The sequence below is a fragment of the Bradysia coprophila genome, unplaced genomic scaffold, assembly GCF_014529535.1.
Source record: "Bradysia coprophila strain Holo2 unplaced genomic scaffold, BU_Bcop_v1 contig_94, whole genome shotgun sequence".
NCBI classification, from domain to species: Eukaryota; Metazoa; Arthropoda; class Insecta; order Diptera; family Sciaridae; genus Bradysia; species Bradysia coprophila.
The window spans coordinates 9845778-9863505 of record NW_023504022.1 but is presented as its reverse complement, the minus strand read 5'-3'; the positions used below and the strand labels follow the sequence as shown (position 1 = coordinate 9863505).

At 33.3% G+C, this 17728-nt stretch overlaps 1 protein-coding gene across 2 annotated transcripts in view; it reads left to right on the top strand.

Annotated features, from left to right (window-relative positions):
- LOC119085373 (transcription factor mef2A) overlaps positions 1-17728 on the top strand; it is a 59844-nt gene that overhangs the window by 30054 nt on the left and 12062 nt on the right. For both annotated transcript variants that reach the window (XM_037195756.1, XM_037195755.1), the window contains exon 2: positions 13252-13597. In XM_037195756.1, coding sequence (XP_037051651.1) covers positions 13252-13597 — 346 coding nt within the window. The remainder of the gene's footprint in view (positions 1-13251; positions 13598-17728) is intronic.

Here is a 17728-nt window from a genome sequence, read left to right as displayed (position 1 = left end):
AGGAGCTTACGATTACTTTTACCTTTTACAAAATGTAACACAGAGCTTACGATTCCTATGACAATATGGGCCACAAGGAGCATATGCTTCATTTTACAAACGCACGGAGCTTACGATTCCTTTTACAAAATGTAACACAAGAAGCTTTCAAAAATATTATCCTCGACTTTCTTGAGAACGCTTTTTAGATCCGTGGAGCGAGAACGATTTAAAAACATTTAAATAAAAAGGTGGACACATTTGGTCCATGATGACGAATAATACAAATTTCGAAAAGCTCGATGCACCTTCCAACAAAATTTATGCCAACATCTGTAAAACGTAGGCCCAGCATCGAAGTATTAACTTTGCAAGAAAAAGTTTTTTTTTAATTTTGTAAAATCTATCTTTGCCCCCTCACACTTCCACACGCTTTTTGAAGAAGAAAAAACCTCCGTTCTTTGGTGAGTGCATACGTTATGAATCAAAATTTCTTCTGGTGCTGTATCCAAGTATCTTAATGAAAACTCAATCACCACCGAACAGTATACATTACAAACAAGAAATTCAAATTTTCTTTTTCCAAAATCATAAGAATCGCACATCAAACATATGGTTTCTTGCATTTTATCTTTTACCATCATGGACATGCGTAAATAAATTGTTGATATGACGAATCGAATTTATGACCTTTTAACAGTGTTTCGAAAGTTGTTGAACATTTTGAAAACAAAAAACCGTTTGATTTCATTTGATTGAATTCAATTTCTACTGAAAGAATTAAAAGATAAATCAATTCTCACTGTATGCATACACTCTGACTGGCTTGGCAGACTGGCGGAGGTATTACATTTAACAGTTTTTCATCTTAAAAATATTTTTGAAAACCAATTCAATTTACCTTCTAAATCACATTAATTACTTTTTCTGCATGAGGAAATTTAGTGCTGATTCGATGCCTTTTCGCTGTGCACAGCTCTCTGCATATTGCTGTATAATAGCAATCGAAACATTTTATATACAATAAATTCAAACAAATCATAAATTCATAATGCATGAATATTAGAATCATTTAAACTGTAAATTGTTGAACGTCAATTAATTTTTGTTAAGATTTATATTTACCAGCAGAGTGATGTGAAGCACATCAACTGGTAAAAGGCTACCGTTTCAATGAATTGGTTGATTAAGTGTTGTTGCTGGTTTGTTGTGTATACCGAAAAAAAATGTATTATATTGTTGGTGTGTTACTTATATTACCACCACAATATAGCCGTTTTCAGCTTACAAAAACAACACAAAACACACGTGATTATCTTTGAAGTATATTTCTTTTATACAATATTTTCTTCGCTTATTCTCTTCAACTACTTTATTATGTTATTTTAAGCATATATAGCAGATGGTGGATATAAGAAATATTTATCCGAAACGGAGAATTTGAAAACAAAAAAAGAGATCTAAATAAATAAGTAAAAATATTCGATTTAAAATGTTAGAATAAATTCAAACACAAATTCTTCGCTCGACCAGGATCAATGTAATGCGATCGTTAATACGCGAGGCCTCTTTTCAAAATGCAATTAAAACGTTACGAATGCCTTCGGTAAAACTTTGATTTCACCGATTTTCTTTTAATCAAATTATTTGAATGTCAGCGTAAAGCGTGACAGACATCCGGATGAATGATATTTCTAATCCGAATGTATGACTGTGGTATGGATTGTGGTTTGACCGAGTGACATGCTAAATGGTAACGTCCAATGTAAGAAATAAAGGTTCGTACTCAGTTCATGTAAAATATAACGTGAATCGTTTCCAGAGTTGAAAGATGGTCGATAAACTTCTGATATCAGACAATATCGTTACTCAATCAAAGTGTTGAATTTCAATTGAAAAATGGGTGTGTCGTATCTCGTAATTTTGTGACTTTAGGACAGTACTTTAGGATGTGGGTATTAGGCCTATTGTGCTCAAGAAAAATTTCAATATTTTCGAGAATCCTGATTTTTGTGTAACGTAACTTATAAACTACCAATACGAAATGCCTATTTTTACGAAACCCAACACTGTTTCCATCTAATTGTTCATTTCTAATTTCCATCTAATTTGTTCATTTCACATTTTGTTTCTTTTATTCCAAATTGTGATCGAACTTTTGAAAAAACCAAATTACAGTGGACGTCAGTGAATTTTAGACGAAAATTTGCTTCAGCTGGTTTTCAAACGAACAAAACTGCTACTCATCTCTATACTATTTACCACTATAACGCGCGTACGTGTAGCAGTGTAGCTATTTCATCCGTATAAACAAGTGTAAGTTCTTGTATGAGTGGAGTGGACCATCTGAAAAACAGCTGAAGCAAATTCATGTCTAAATTCCCTGACATATTTAACCTGTTACAGACGGCAAGCATCTCTGACCAGTATTATCATCGGGTCTATTACTTCCATCTATCAAGTTATTTTTAATCGGTTTTTAATCGTTAATCGATTTCAAATCTTGTACTTCAATTGTTTTAACTTACATTTTACTATATAACTGACCATACCCAGAACTTGTCATTTTTTTTGTCGTCGTTATCGATAACAGATGAATAGCCGTATGTGACAAGTAAAGAGAACTTTCGAATTGCAACGAAATATCGATGAATGCAAGACATACAGACACATACCAAAAAAGTGTTTTAATGAGCGAAATCTCTGCAGCACCAATTAAATGCTACGTAGTCCTATGCGGGCTCGACCGGAGCAATTAAGCTTCCTCTATGTAGCAGACTCGGATCACATTTTCTCGAAAAATTTCGTTAAAAGCTTTAAGACAAAACTATTTAACCTTTTTCCTAATTTATCAAAAATTCTTGCTTCCGTCGACGCCTGCACATTTTTACAAAATTCCACTGAAGATGAATGACAATTTGCACAATCATACTTTATCTGCCAACAGTTAACGATGCCATCAATAACACAAACCACTTGTTTTAATTTTCAAACTATTTTGCTTTCGCGTTTTTTTTTTAGCAAACTGACGCTTTGAAAGATGGATATTATTATGGTATTATGGATAATAAATATTCTGGTGTATTCAGACGGTATAAGGTAATTGGGTTTTCAAGGTGAGCAAACATGTGTCACATTTATTTGTCAATCAATTTTGCTTTCCGTGACCGAATGTTTTATTAAATTGAAAAAATTTTCCTCATTCGTTTATTCGCTGTGGAATGGATCGGATTGAGTGCATGTCAGAGTGGATTTTTGAGTGAACAAAACCCAGAGTAGTCGTTTACTGGTATATGACAAAACAGCATTCTTTGGTGGAATTATTCTATTAGTTCCGCTTGACTTGTGATCTGCATGCTGTTGTTATGTGTGAAACCACTTGGAGCTAAACAAAATACCAATTTCGCAATGACGATTTATTATTATATATTAAAGTTAATGCATTCATTCTTTCCTCTAACAATGATAATATTTATTAAGATTTTTCGTTACCTTGACTCAAATCACATTTTTACACCACAGTCAACAGTTTTCTTACACAGAAATGAATATTATTTACTCAACTTATAGTCTACCCACGTTTCTATATAGCACGGTATAACATTGTGTCAGGTACAAAATTGTCTGAAATAATCTTTGACCCGACGAGGCACGAAATAAACCGCTTTTAAGTGGACAAAAAGAATGAAATATACATCTGGAGTGTAGACAGATCATGGGTCATTTTGTGTTTAAATCGTTAACGAAAATGAATGATGCACTTCGTCTTCGTATTTTTTTTAGGTAAACAGCAAAAATCGTTTCTTTGATGCTAAGCTGTTACAATGTACGAAGATGATAAAAAAAACAACATCACTTTGACTGTAGATTATGAACCTGAGTTTCGAAATTCTCAGAAAAATGATTGAACTTTTGTTTGAAGATTGAAGATTCGGTTTTTTTTCTTCTCCTCTCTTCAGGTTCTTTGTATTCATATTATTTTGCTGATTAGTAGAAGGAATATATTTCAGAGATTCGGTCTAAGATTTATTGAAAACCACTTTTCAACAAGGATGTGATGTTTTCAAAAACAGTTTTTTATTTCAAAGATCATTTACGAGATTAGATTTTGACTGTGTCATAAGATATTGCTAAATGGCTAAATTAGTGACGAATGTCGATCTTCTATTCAATAAAATGTTGAAAGAAACAATAATGTTTTTACAGACGACAAGCATAAGTAAAGTGTTATATGCAGAACCGAAACGTGTAATATTAGCGAATTATAAGAAAAATGAAATTTTATTGATTTGTTCCATTTTAAATTCATTGACCATGTCAATAAAAGTTTTTACAAAACAAGGGATAAAAAATGAAAACTAGAATTTTCTTCTGAATTTTGTTTATCCGAGGCGAAGCCGAGTTCAATAAACACGTGAAAACGAGACTTTTCATCTTTTTATCCCGAGTTTAGGATTTAACATGCTCAGGGCGTCAAAAGAAGTGCTTGAAAAGTACGGTTTTCGACGCATGTAGCGTGTAAAATCAATTACAAAACTCGGGATAAAAATGAAAAGTATGACTTCACACGAAAACTCGACTTTTCATCTTCCTATCCCTTGTCATGTAAATAACTATTGGGATAACAAAAAAAAAACATCGTTACCCTAATCGACACGGAACGACATTTCAATTTTCTTATAAGTCGCTAATGTGTCATGTCTCGTTTGTGCATGAAACTCTTCAAGTGAGTCTAAGCATTTTCATCAAAATGACACAAAATCTTTTTCTTCATTAGTTTCAGTAGCAGAAATTTTGCTATAATCAGGTCAAAAAGCTGGTCCTCATTGCTTATTTTTGTCGTCGTTGTCTGACAACAGATAAAACTTGATGACATAGCACTATCCATTATTTCGTTCTAATCTCAAGTGAACGCAGCAAAACGTACAACTGCATCAACAAAAAAACATTACTCTACACCTGAAGAAAATCAAACAACCGAAGCTAAAAATAAAATAAAAAATAAATAATTCTTTCCGAATGTCGAACGTTGAACCAAAGATAACTTGTAGGTATAAAAATGTCGTCGTCAATTGTTTGTCGTTCATTGTAAAAAAAGACCTCACCTTTGGATGGCATGACCTTATGTAGAGAATGTGACTTCTAAAGACGAAAATAAATTAAAAGGAAAAAAAAAAGAATGAAAACTTATACACATTGAAGTTTTTGAAGTGATATCCTATGATTTTCGTATTTTTGTATTGGAATTTTTCATACAGCTAGAGATGTATTATATATATACATGCAGTGGTTACACAAATAAAAATGTATGAAACCAACACCATGCTAATGATAAACTAAAACGAAAAATGAAAGAAAAAAAACTCATTCTGAAAATACTTTGATCAGCTTTGTATTATGTACATCACACTCTGCTACAATGTTATATTAACACACATGAAGCCACAGTACAGATTAAAGTAGTGTGGAGGTGAGGTAGCCGAAACCGGGTATGGTATGCACTTGTGGTGATACTTTTTTTTCGTGCTTCTTCCTCATCCTCAAACACCAACTCTTTACTAATATTACTCTACGCGGCTGACTCCTCTATTCGATCACATATATATAAATTCAAACACTATGCAATGCGCTCCACACGAGGTTCACGTTAATGAAAGTGTATAGCTTTTGCTTCGAATTTGAATGAACTTTAATGTAATTGATATATTTTTCCTTGAATCTTGACTGTATTTATTGGAATGCATACAAATGGTAATAATACATCGAAATGGTACACTAACTTGGACTTTTAAAAAAAAAGATAAAGATAATAATGTCTTTATCGAGTCAATTACTATGTAAAATACCAAAACGGTGTACGATAAAGATTTTAGTTTGTTTCTTGGGTTTTTTTTTCTTCACTTTTTTTTTATTGTCGGTGAAACGATTACCATTTTACATTATTTTTGAGCTCAGAAATGTAGATAATAAAAATGTTTAAAATGATCATTCGGTTATGGTCATGCTGTGAACCGGTGAATTAAGTTAACTTAAGGAATTTTTAACTGTAATAAAATGACTTTATCACGAAATGGATATGTATACAAATGGAATGAATGCATTTGTGTATGAAATCAGGGAGAATGTTATTGCAATGAAAAATTCTTGAAAGCTTTTCCCTAAATGTGCTTACCACTTCGACGTCTCATTTCTTAGGTCGAATGAAGCAGTTTGTATTGCGTGACAAAATCATCTGTGTTTATTATCTTCAGACTTCAGGACAGGCTTAAGTAAAATTATTCATGATTCGAACCTTCCCAACTCAATGACGAAAAGTGACAGTTTCGTTAGCTTTTGTTGTGATAATAGCTATTTGTTTACCGATAGGAGAAATAGGAAATCCCAAAAAGACCGATGTTTGTGGCCAGAACCAAGCGAGGTTTTAGGAGTCAGTTGATTCAACTCAGCAAGTTCCATAGACAATGTTAAAGCAAAATTTCTGAGATGTTGAAGTTTCCTCTTGCAGTAACGACAGATTTTAGAAAATTTTCTGTGGAAATCTGGGTCCTGAAACCAAGATTGACCTTTTCCAAAAATAACTCATTGTCCCACTCGACATCCAGTGAAAATCTTCACTTTAATTGCCCAAAAAAGCATTTATCCCTCGGTGGCATAATAGTTATTTACCGTTATTGCCGTAGGTTATGTATGACAATATATATCGTTCATCTGTTTTTCTGAATAAAGGCAACGGACGCTTTACTTTTCGTCTCTGAATTGAGAAAATAACTATTTTATCACCCGTTAAAGGAGTCACCAAAGCACGGAACAGACCAGCCGATTGCAGTGGAACAATAGATTACTTAGAAGTTCATTTCAATTCAGATAATTTTATTGACTTTTTTTTCCAATCATTCCAATCTCGTGTTTCAGACATACTTTTCAGGTAACCTACCAGGTTACAGCTCAATTAAGGTTATTTTTTAGGTTAGGTTCACGTAAATATAACCTGTTGTTCCGAGATTTATGGTGTGGTATGTCAACCTGTTTCGGTTTCGTCCGAAATTCCTTAAATTCGTAGAAGCAGTGATTGATTTCGAAAAATTTTCACCAATAATTCCTTCGACCATCACCATAAAGAAGCAATTTATCAAGGAAAAAGCATTTAATTTGACATTTTTTTCAATTTTAAAATAAATAGTGGAACATGCAACGCCCCTAAATATGAGAAGAAAAAGGTTAAGTGAATGGAAGCAAAATATAAAAAAATAAATTTAATCGGTTTCGGTCATCAAACATCTTTATTATAGGAGATCTTGTTAAGGTTGAGTGATGTAATCGTCTAAATAACTACTGGATAGACTGAAATATTATAGAAAATTTCTTATGACTTTTCTGTACGATAAATAAAGTATGTGTACCGGAAGTACGATGTAGATATGTTATTAATGTTTGTCATTCACTTTTAAGTCATTCTTTGGTATGTGTGTGTGTGTGTGTGCGTTGTTGTCGTATCTTGCTGTTATAAATTTATTAAAAATTATTTCAGAAACGACACACAAAGGTCACATAATTATGTATCACAATTTTCATTTATTTTGATTATTATAAATTCTTAGCAAACTGAATTTGGCGTCATTGTTATTATGGATGGTAATGGCAAAAGTCAAGAAACCTTTTCATATTACCCCACACAAATTACTGCCCACGCTCGACCCATTAAAAATGGTTGAAGTATCATTATGGTTAACAAAAACATATTTTGTGATTTTAAGGCAACATATTATTCAAATGTTTTATTATTATTATATTTCTGTTGGCTAATTCTATTCTTTGTTATTGTAGCAGTGAAATATAAATATCACTTTTTGTTGTTGTTGTGTTCGTTGGAACAGACACTTTGGGTTAATGGAATTAATACCAATCGCCCAATCGCAATCGCATTTTGTTATTCAATCAATTGTATAATTCAATTATTCGCTAAGTGAAAACTAAATTTGTAACAATATTCTTATCCTTATAAAATCAGATTATTGTTAATTTGACACTCAATGTGCTTGTATATCGAGGTTCAACCAATTTTTTAAAAAAATTGTAAAGTTTATAAAAACAATTTTTTCTTAAATACCTCTCACCTGAATAACGCTCTATATGCTGAAGCCAGCGGATTTTCAAAAGCCCTGTATATAAACTTAATTGTGTGGGGCATGCGCATGATTTATGAAATGATCGTGTTCGGTAGACTAGCTTTCGACGTGGCAAATTTTGTGGCAAAATTATAACCCCTTATTTGATTAAAATATCTTACTACCTTATATTTCAATGGGTTCAACGCCCCAGACCAAAAAGTTTCACATAGGAAGCACAAGTTTCATCAATTGTTATATTTGTAATAAGCCTCGATCTGAGATGACCTTTTACAGTTTTAGTGTTATAAAAAGTTGCCTAGTGTCGGTGTTAAAGCATTACTGCATTACGCATTCGTGGGAGAATTTGTTTATCTTCGAGAAGGGTTAGTACCAAGCCGAAGGCATAAACACTAGGTCCCACCTGTTGGGTGGGTCAGATCCCTTGACTGTTTGTCTGAGCTTCTCAAATCTCAATAGTATTTTTATTGGCAATGATTTATTGATTTATTTCAATGAAATGTAACTTTGTGTGTTGATGACCACAAAAACGCATTTAGAAGAAGAACTACTAGAACGGTCTAATAAATCTCTCATTGATGATTCAATAATGCTGTTTAGTTTCACTGAAAATCTTAGAAACTTTGTATATAAAATGCCCCAGTAAAAAATGACGTATGTTTTCAATAAAATTTAAACTCGTGTGAATTGCGGCCCTCGCTTCATTCTGGCCGCAAACTTCAAACTCTTTAATTTTGGTTCTGTTTATTCGGTTTTGTTTACAAGGTAAAATCAAATAACAAGACTCCAGATTGTTTTAACAAAGAGCAGAAAAGGCTTCTTTCGAGAACTACTACGAGATGGTTGAACCGATGCCACCCATTTTTGAACTTGACCTGATTTTTGAAAATCGGTTGAGATTTACTCAAGTTATCGTGGGCACAAAATTTTAACATTTAACGTTTTTTCATCACATTTCCATACATTTTTAATCATAGTGAACGTGTTACGTACGGTGTATTTTCTTTTATAAAACCCATGACTTACAGTCAAAGATGAACAAAAAAAATTGTCACAATGTCAAATCTCCCTAGACTCGTCAGGTAACAATTTTGTGATACATCAATGAGTTTGCGAGTATCACAAAATTGTTTCCGAATTAATGAATTACGTAACAGCATCCAATCTTTTACTGACACATGCAAAAGTTGAATTTCACAAAAAAAAACACGAAAAATGACCGAATATTCCACATCTACCATTTTCGCAGGAGGTAAATTGCTATGTAATGATCAATTTTCGCATAGGGTTGGCAGTAATAGTACAATTAAAATTTGGACTCAAGTACGGACTGTGCTTTACGTGATTAGGCAATGTAAATATATATTTCATATCAGCAAAGCGCCATTTACATTGCCGTAACACGTAAAATCATTTTCCTTTACTTTCCGTCCACAGTGAAAAGTCTTTCCCTCCTTCTTAAAGGAATAGTAAATTACATTGGATGCTGCGGATGTAGTTCATTACATGAGGGAACAATTTTGTGATACGAGCCGAACTCACAAGTGTGGTTTTTAGCAACAAGCTTTGGAAACGGTTATTTTGACAAGTGTAGAGTTTGCATATCCGAGTCGAAGGCGAGGTATGCAACTACACGAGTCAAAATAACCGTTTCCAAAGCTTGTTGCTTAAAACCACACTTGTGAGTTCGCGAGTTCACAAAATTGATTCCGAGTGTAATGAACTGACAAGCAGTATCCAATGTATGCTGTTTTATTGCCTATTCACCCGGAATATTGTTGTTACAATCTGTTGTTGCATTGAAACGTTTATAAACGAATCTAGTCTGCTCATGAAATCGGCTCACACTTCTTCATAACATTTATCCCGAAAGTATCACTGGCAACACTACTGTTTTGATGACATGTTGACAAACTACTTCGACTGTTTTGTTTTTGTGAAGTGCTAGATTCATATTTTGCGTAGTATTTGTCGATTTTGGTGGTGTTACAATAAATTTTGCTATGAAGTGAAGTGAATACATGATAATAAAGACAAAAGTGTTGATTGTTTATGAAAATACGTGAAAAATGCAAAAATTAAAATTGTTTGGCCATAGGTGTTTGTCGAAGTTGAAAAAATTGAAATTATGGCTATAGACAAAATGGCCGTCACTTATTTTTGTGTTTTTTATTTCATTTTTTTCGAAAGTTTTTCATGAATTTGCTAGATGTGTGCACTTAATTCAAGTGACAAAGTTTGTGATATTAAAACTAAAATAACATCGCGAGTCATTGTTTCGATTTCAGTGCTAAAAAATATTTCATGTGATACATTTTTGCTGATAAGTAATGAAATTCTGCTGGTATGTAATGAAAATCTCCTGATATGTAATGAATGTTCATATGACTATTCCTTCACTTGTGATGTAATGAAAATGTTCCCACATGTAACGACCGCTTTCCGCGGGTGGGAAATGTACGTGTAACAACAATATTCCGGGTGGATAGGCAATAAAACGTTATACTACACTCGGGAAATAATTTGATATTTCGTATCTCGATGAGTAAAAGTACTTCGGGCTAAAGCCCTCGGACACTTTTACTCCTCTGGATACCAAATATCAAATTCCTTCCCTTGTATAGTGCGCAATGTTCCCTATAGAGATAAATAGGACATTATTTCATACTATGAAACGTTGTTGAGTAAAATAGCGTACATACATCCTAATCCAATGATGGAAGATGGATACGAGCCTATGGGCGAGGGACACATTCGACGGAGTAAATACATTGTGAAAAGAGACAAGAGGAAAATTTGTTCTTTCCATAAAATTCTTTAAAAATTCTCGATTTTATTTCAGAATTTTTAAGAATTTATTTCCAAGAATAGGCTATGGAACGGTACTGAAGGCGTCGAAAATTTACTTGACTTTGATACCACTCACAACTTGTGTAATATCAACACAACTGTATTTTCTTTCCTCGCTATAATGGCCATCTGTAACGCTCCATTCAAATGTATTACAAAAATCTCAACGTCCGACCAATTCGCAATGGGTATACACTCGGTCGGATAATTTATGCACATAAAATATAAAACTATAAATACTATTTGCTTAATGCAACTTTAAACAAACCAAGTCATACACGTTCAATTTTTTTTTATTTATATAATATGCATTCTAAACATCATTGACCTCAACCTCAAAATGCTCCATAAACGTCAAACCAACAATTTTCTATGAAAACTTACAGATTTTACAAAACTAACCAGCTAAAAAGCACAAAACAAAAAAACCAACAACAACAACGAAACAAACAAACCTCATCCCATAGTAAGAGAATAAATCCTACATAAATACTCGATTAATACGATTTCACATTCCTGAACTATGTACGTGTGTATATACAACACGCGGATTAAAATATATAAAATAAATAGATGTGCATCTACGAATAGAAAAAAATCAGTAGAAGAAAAAAAAACAATTTTTGTAATATGAATAATGTAATGCATATGAAACTTTGTTGATATACACAACTTTGAAAATAAATTTTTATTAAATATTTATATGTTCGGAACGACAAAAAAAAGCTGAAATGAAATTATAAAACAAACATATGTGAGGCAAAGATAAGAAAATAAATTTGAAAAAAAAGGAACACAACTGGTTGACATCTTTGGTTAGAAGTTAATATAAGTTACGCGTCGAGCTCGAGCGATCCAATTTAATTTATTTTTATTTTTTATTTTTGTTAGATACGTTCCGAGACTAAGTTCTCACATAATGTAGGAAAATGTGGACGGCACGGAATAAAATAAAATAAAGAAAAATCCGTCAACTTGTGATGCCTTGTGATATGATATGGCGATTTGACCTTTTAGTAGGTAAAACTTGATTGGAAAGATATGTCTCGCGTTTTTATTCATTCTTTAAAGACGAATGTGTATCTACTGCTTTTGATATTTTTTTTTCTTCTTTTCTATAACACACACACAACATATTAAATCTCGTTGTGGTTTGAGGTTACTTTATATCTCTCATACACGGATAGTATGTTTATTTGTAACTTATAATAATATTTTTTATTCTGCGCTTCTTATTTGAACGATAAATATATGAAATCGATTCCCACGCACTATTCTCTCGGCAATATCGAGCGTGTCGATATTATATACACTTTAAATTATGGAGTGGTTTTCAGCGACATTATTAAGAGTACAAGGTTGAATTTTTGAACCAGCAATTAAATAAATGTTTCAGGAAATGCAAATTCATTTTATTTGTCATGTCCTGGGCGAAAATAGCCACTTTCGTTCTGAGCTTTTGCCCCGCCAAAGTATAAAAATCAACGGTCATCGATCTCTGGTTCAAAAGTTTTGTATATAAACTCAGGGAAAGTGTTTTTGTTCCGTCGGCTCGGGTTGCAATAGCTCATCCAAAAATCTCTTTCCTCACTAGGCCCTCTGGATATGAGTCCTTACTTCATTGATATGAACGTTAAAACTAATTTCCCGGCGGCTTAGTAAGTTAAATAACTTACGTAATTATTTTGAATTTTGTACTTTGCCTTGTGTGGTGGTTGGTCTGGATCCCTCGTCTTCGACTCGAGCTACAAACGCACACTTGGCAAAATAAAAAGTTCTAAACAAGGACGTAATCCACTATTCCCCTTGTTATGTAAATACCTTTTTCATACCTGCAGTAATCGCAGATTAGATAGCAAGAAATTCATGGGTTTGGTTGTTTTTTTAAGTTCCAACAGTTCCACATTTCTATCAATGTATTGCACACAGACACTCTGTGGACATTACGCTCGTTGTCTCACTCTACGTGTGTTTCATACTAACATTAACATATGAGGAACGTGGGGAACTAAGAAAAACAGAGAGTCGCATGAATATTTCTAACTATTCTGAGCTGGCTGTAGGACCTAGGACTTCGTCGCACTTTTTCTTCGTCCAATATGAAAAATACTATTCGTACCACAGACTAAAAGTCTTTTTTAGCGTATTCGATTCCAGACCTCTCCTTCGGCTCTGTCTGGAAACTTCTCACACGCTAAAAAATACTTTTATTCCTAGGTACGAAATGTGCTATTACTCCCGCTTCGCATCTGCTTTGCTCAATCAAATTTAATTTTCTTTCCTCTTTCTATTACAGGTGAAGCATCCATCGAAGACACTGCTAATTCAGTGAATGCACAGCATCAACTAAATCATCATCAATCGTCGACGATAACAAATCATCGTAACAAAGGCAAACGAAAAGGACTGTTTTCACATCCATTGGATAAAATGTTGAGTGATCGTATGATCAATTTAGCCGACAATAAGAAATTTTGTGATAATTCTAGTGGTATGTTTTACGACAATAACAAACAGAAGTGTGACGTTAGTATGGAATTGATCAAAACCAATGGTGATTTAACAGTGAACAATAATCATATTAAGGCTGAACGATTGAGTCCCCAGAACGGGGAACATACGGGGACAACTGGAACCTCAAGGTAATGTTTTCTTTCGATAGTTAAAAAAATCTTATAGACAATCAGATCTTATTCGTTTGAGATAGTAAACCTGACCTGATCTGAATTTTTGAAAGCTATTATGCAATGATCTTCAATTTTAAGAAATTTTCATACAAATTCGTGAACACTTGCATTTCAATCTGAAACCTGACCTGATAGGATGACCTAATTACAATATTTCAGATTTCAGGGCGGGTCAAAATTTATCAAATGAGGTTTAGGTCAGATCAGGTTTCAGGTAAAATGCAAGTTGACCTGAACTGTTCATAGCCTTAAAAGACTGCAGATAATATAATATTCGGAACAGGTCAGGTTTAGACTCAGGTACTGTTATTGGGAAAATGTTTTACCATATTTTTATGAATTTTCTCGAACCTACATACACTTTTCCAAATTTTCACAAAACATTTTTTTTTGGAAAATTCATGAAAATATGAGAAAATGTTTTATCGAAAATATTCACTGCGTGATTCCGAAACTTTAAATTCAGGTCATGCTCAAGTCAACTTGAAATTTTCAGGACGACCTAAACTCAGTGACTATTTTTTGGAGAATATTTTCTTGAATTTTTCCATATTTTTCTTTATTAACAAGATATTTTTTGGAAAAATTGAGGAAAATTCCGGAAAGATTCAATAGAATAAGGGAAAGCTTTTCCCGAAAGCAGTTCCTGTCTGAACTTAATCTGAACCTGAAGTGAGAAGACCTCATCAAAAACAGTTCAGATTGAAATATTGTCTTCAGGTAAAGGCTCAGAGAATCAGGCCAACCTGGACCTGATCGGAATATTAGATAGACGTCAATATGTCAACAGCACCCTAGTGTCCGAATAGCTCAAAACCTTCAAAACATTCAAAATTGAGAACGTTTGTCTTCAATTTCGCATCTGTTTGAAGTCAAAGTGGGACAGTGACTGGCTTTGTTGTATTTTTCCTCCTACTTTGAACGATTAAGCAAGAACAAACAGTTTCCAACTCACATCGCTTCTTATATATACTGCAGGGTATTGTAATTATTGTTTATGCTAAACGTATTGTGAAATAGATACAGAGTTAAGCCAACGCACGATATTAGAATCGTAGATCACTAAATCTGATAGCGCCACACATTTTAAATCCACACGTAATTTACATACGTTTCCATTTTATTATTAATATTATGATGGTGCAGTGTGCAGGTATACTAATCATACAACAACATCATTTTTTCTTCAAGATGTTAAAATTTAAATGCGTCGCTCATGCAACTAATGTACATTCATACGTAATATGTATAATACGTATCGGCACCCAATCTTCACTCGGCCACAAATTGTGGAAGACGAAAAAAATAACAGAAAAATTTATGAATTAACCAAAAGACATTCATTCACATTGTTGACCACCAAGCAATTATATGAACCGATACATCGTATTATTATTGTTATATACCATGGCGTATAAGTCTGTATATACTTCAATATTTCCACAAAAAAGTTTCATGAATGTAAAACGTACTCCTCAAACCGGAATTATAATAAGATTGTACAATAAAATAAAACAATCCGAATCAGCGAACATAAAGTAAAGTATAAGTTTAAAAACGAAAAAAAAAAAACGAAATGTAACACAACAAAAAAACGTATTATCGACATGGATACAGAAAAAAAACGATTTTACGTTACATAAAAGAGTAATATTGAGATGAAAATTAACTTTTACATAGTTGTAGTGATGTGCTCCGGCTAACAAGTCTTTGTGGTATAATCTACGAGGTAAAAAAGTCATTAAAATAATTGCCCTCCAGAGTAAGTAAGTAGGTGCAATGCATGAATGAACTTCACCTTGCTTACGTCAAGTATATATATACGTAAAACGTAATGTTCAAGTGATTCATTACTGAATCACACTACAAAATTTTCAGCCAATGATTTTTTTTTGAAAATTATTCCGTTTCATTCGATTCATTCAAGTTCACAAGTCTCATGATTTTTTTCATTTTTGTTCAAGAGGGACACATTTTTGGTTTAGATTATCATTACGATGCAAATGTTCGGAAAGAAACAAATAAATAATCGAGGCGAGTCACTTCAAAGCGATAAAATTGGATTTGTTGCACGGTGTGATTGAGTGGAGTGAGACAATGATATATTTGGGTTTTACGTTGTGGACGCCACACATCTATTATCTGAATGACATATTGGGTTGTGATCAAAATTGTAAGCGAAGGTCTATAACAATGACTTTTCCAATCATTTTAGTGAATGTTACAGCTTCCGTAGGTATCATCTCAAAAAATCAATTAGACACCTTTCTGTTAGTAGTTTCAAAACAGCTTGTGCACTTATGTCAATCACTATAATTGGATGGTTTTTATCATTAAAGATTTTATTTGGGTGGGTCAGGTCCCTTGTCAGACTAAACAACGCGAACTAAATCTAACACTTTCAAATGAGCGATGCTTAAGTCCTATTGTCTGAATATAAATGAAAATCGGGCAAATTACAGCCTCCCCTTGTTGAAATTTTCTATTTTATAAGTCTTCTTAGGACATCCTCAGTTGAAACGTTGTTCCACTTACTCATCAATAAGTGAGTATCAGACGCGCCGATTTTACTTTTTCCCGTCGGGGGCAAGCTTTATATGGGAATTTAGAAAATTCGCTTAAACAAACTGTCCTTTATTTATCACTATTTTCATATGAAAATTGCATCAGTGGCCAGACAGCAAAAGATAAGATATTCAAGCTGTGCGGGTCGTATTAAGTTCAAATTTGTTCGTTTGTTTGGTTACAATACATTGAGCCATGCAAGCATGAGCACCACCTCAAGATGTTTCACCACCCACATGCTATACGATTGCACTCAAATTTGTTTACAAATAGTCTTTAAATACTGTTGCAGACGGTTGTTTCTCCTTTAAATTCGACTAAGTTCGAAGTAAGTAGATCCTTTAGAGAGAACCACTGACATAAATTGAAGTCACGATCTAACCGGAAATTGGTTTATTGGTGAATTTATGTACTGGTCGTTAATGTCGGCATAGCTTGAAAAACAGCTTTCATGACTTCCAGTACTTTAACCTCTAGTATTTTTCTAGTCTAATTACGAAGGAGTATGCAGGCGCCGCTGGCAACATTTTCGGATTTAGTAGTATTCATAGTGTCATCGTTCGTTCAAAATATTATTAGATTCAATATATTACAACTCTAAGAAACTTTGTTATTATTAGAATTCTCGGATTTGATCGTTGGGTGCATTGACGCAGGCTATCACTGAAAGTCTGCGTGTATGAATTGTAAACATTTTGATAATCCTTTACATCCATACATAATACATACAACAGAGTGAAAGCTTACCAACTTTTAAGAATCCCGTGGGGTCCCTCAAAATGTCACGGGGCACAGATCTATTCACAGTTGTCGAAATTTTCTTTGTTTGTTTATAGAATCCAATAAATCACGCGAAAGGTCTTTTCCATTAACGAACTTAACCCCAGGAATTTCAGAATTATTCGAATAAAAAAAATTTTGGGAACCAGTTCAGAATTACTCGAGTTATTGTGTGTTATCAAGGAATCGATTAAGTGTGGCTAACATTTCCATTTAGGGTTTTCGTCATACATTCATAAAAACCCTCTAATGTACATTGTACAAACCATAGTGAACATTGAAATAACTCAAAGCTCTAACAAGCTTCCTGAGAAGACAAGTTCTGAATTTAATCCGATATAATCGGAACTCTACTGTCAAGTTCCGAACATATTCATTTATAGATCGTATTTTTATGGTTGGGTATTTGATTAATTCTTAACATTTGGATGAGATCCTATTTTAAGGAATTAAATTCTTAAAATTCCTAAAAATTCGTAAATTTAATTTTTTTGTTTAAAGATTGGTATTTCGGTAAGCAATCTCAGGAGGTATAACAGAGCAAAAGGTCTTTGTAAATTTTTAGAATTTTTAAGAACTTAACTCCCTGAAATTGATCCCTGGTTCAAAGCTCCTCAACCAGAAACCTCAAGGAGACGAGCTGTTAGTTAAGACACGACGAACCAATTATTGAAACATGAAAATGCTGTAGGCTGGTCCAAAAATTGAAAAAGTTTGAAAAAAATAAAAGATTTCATCAGA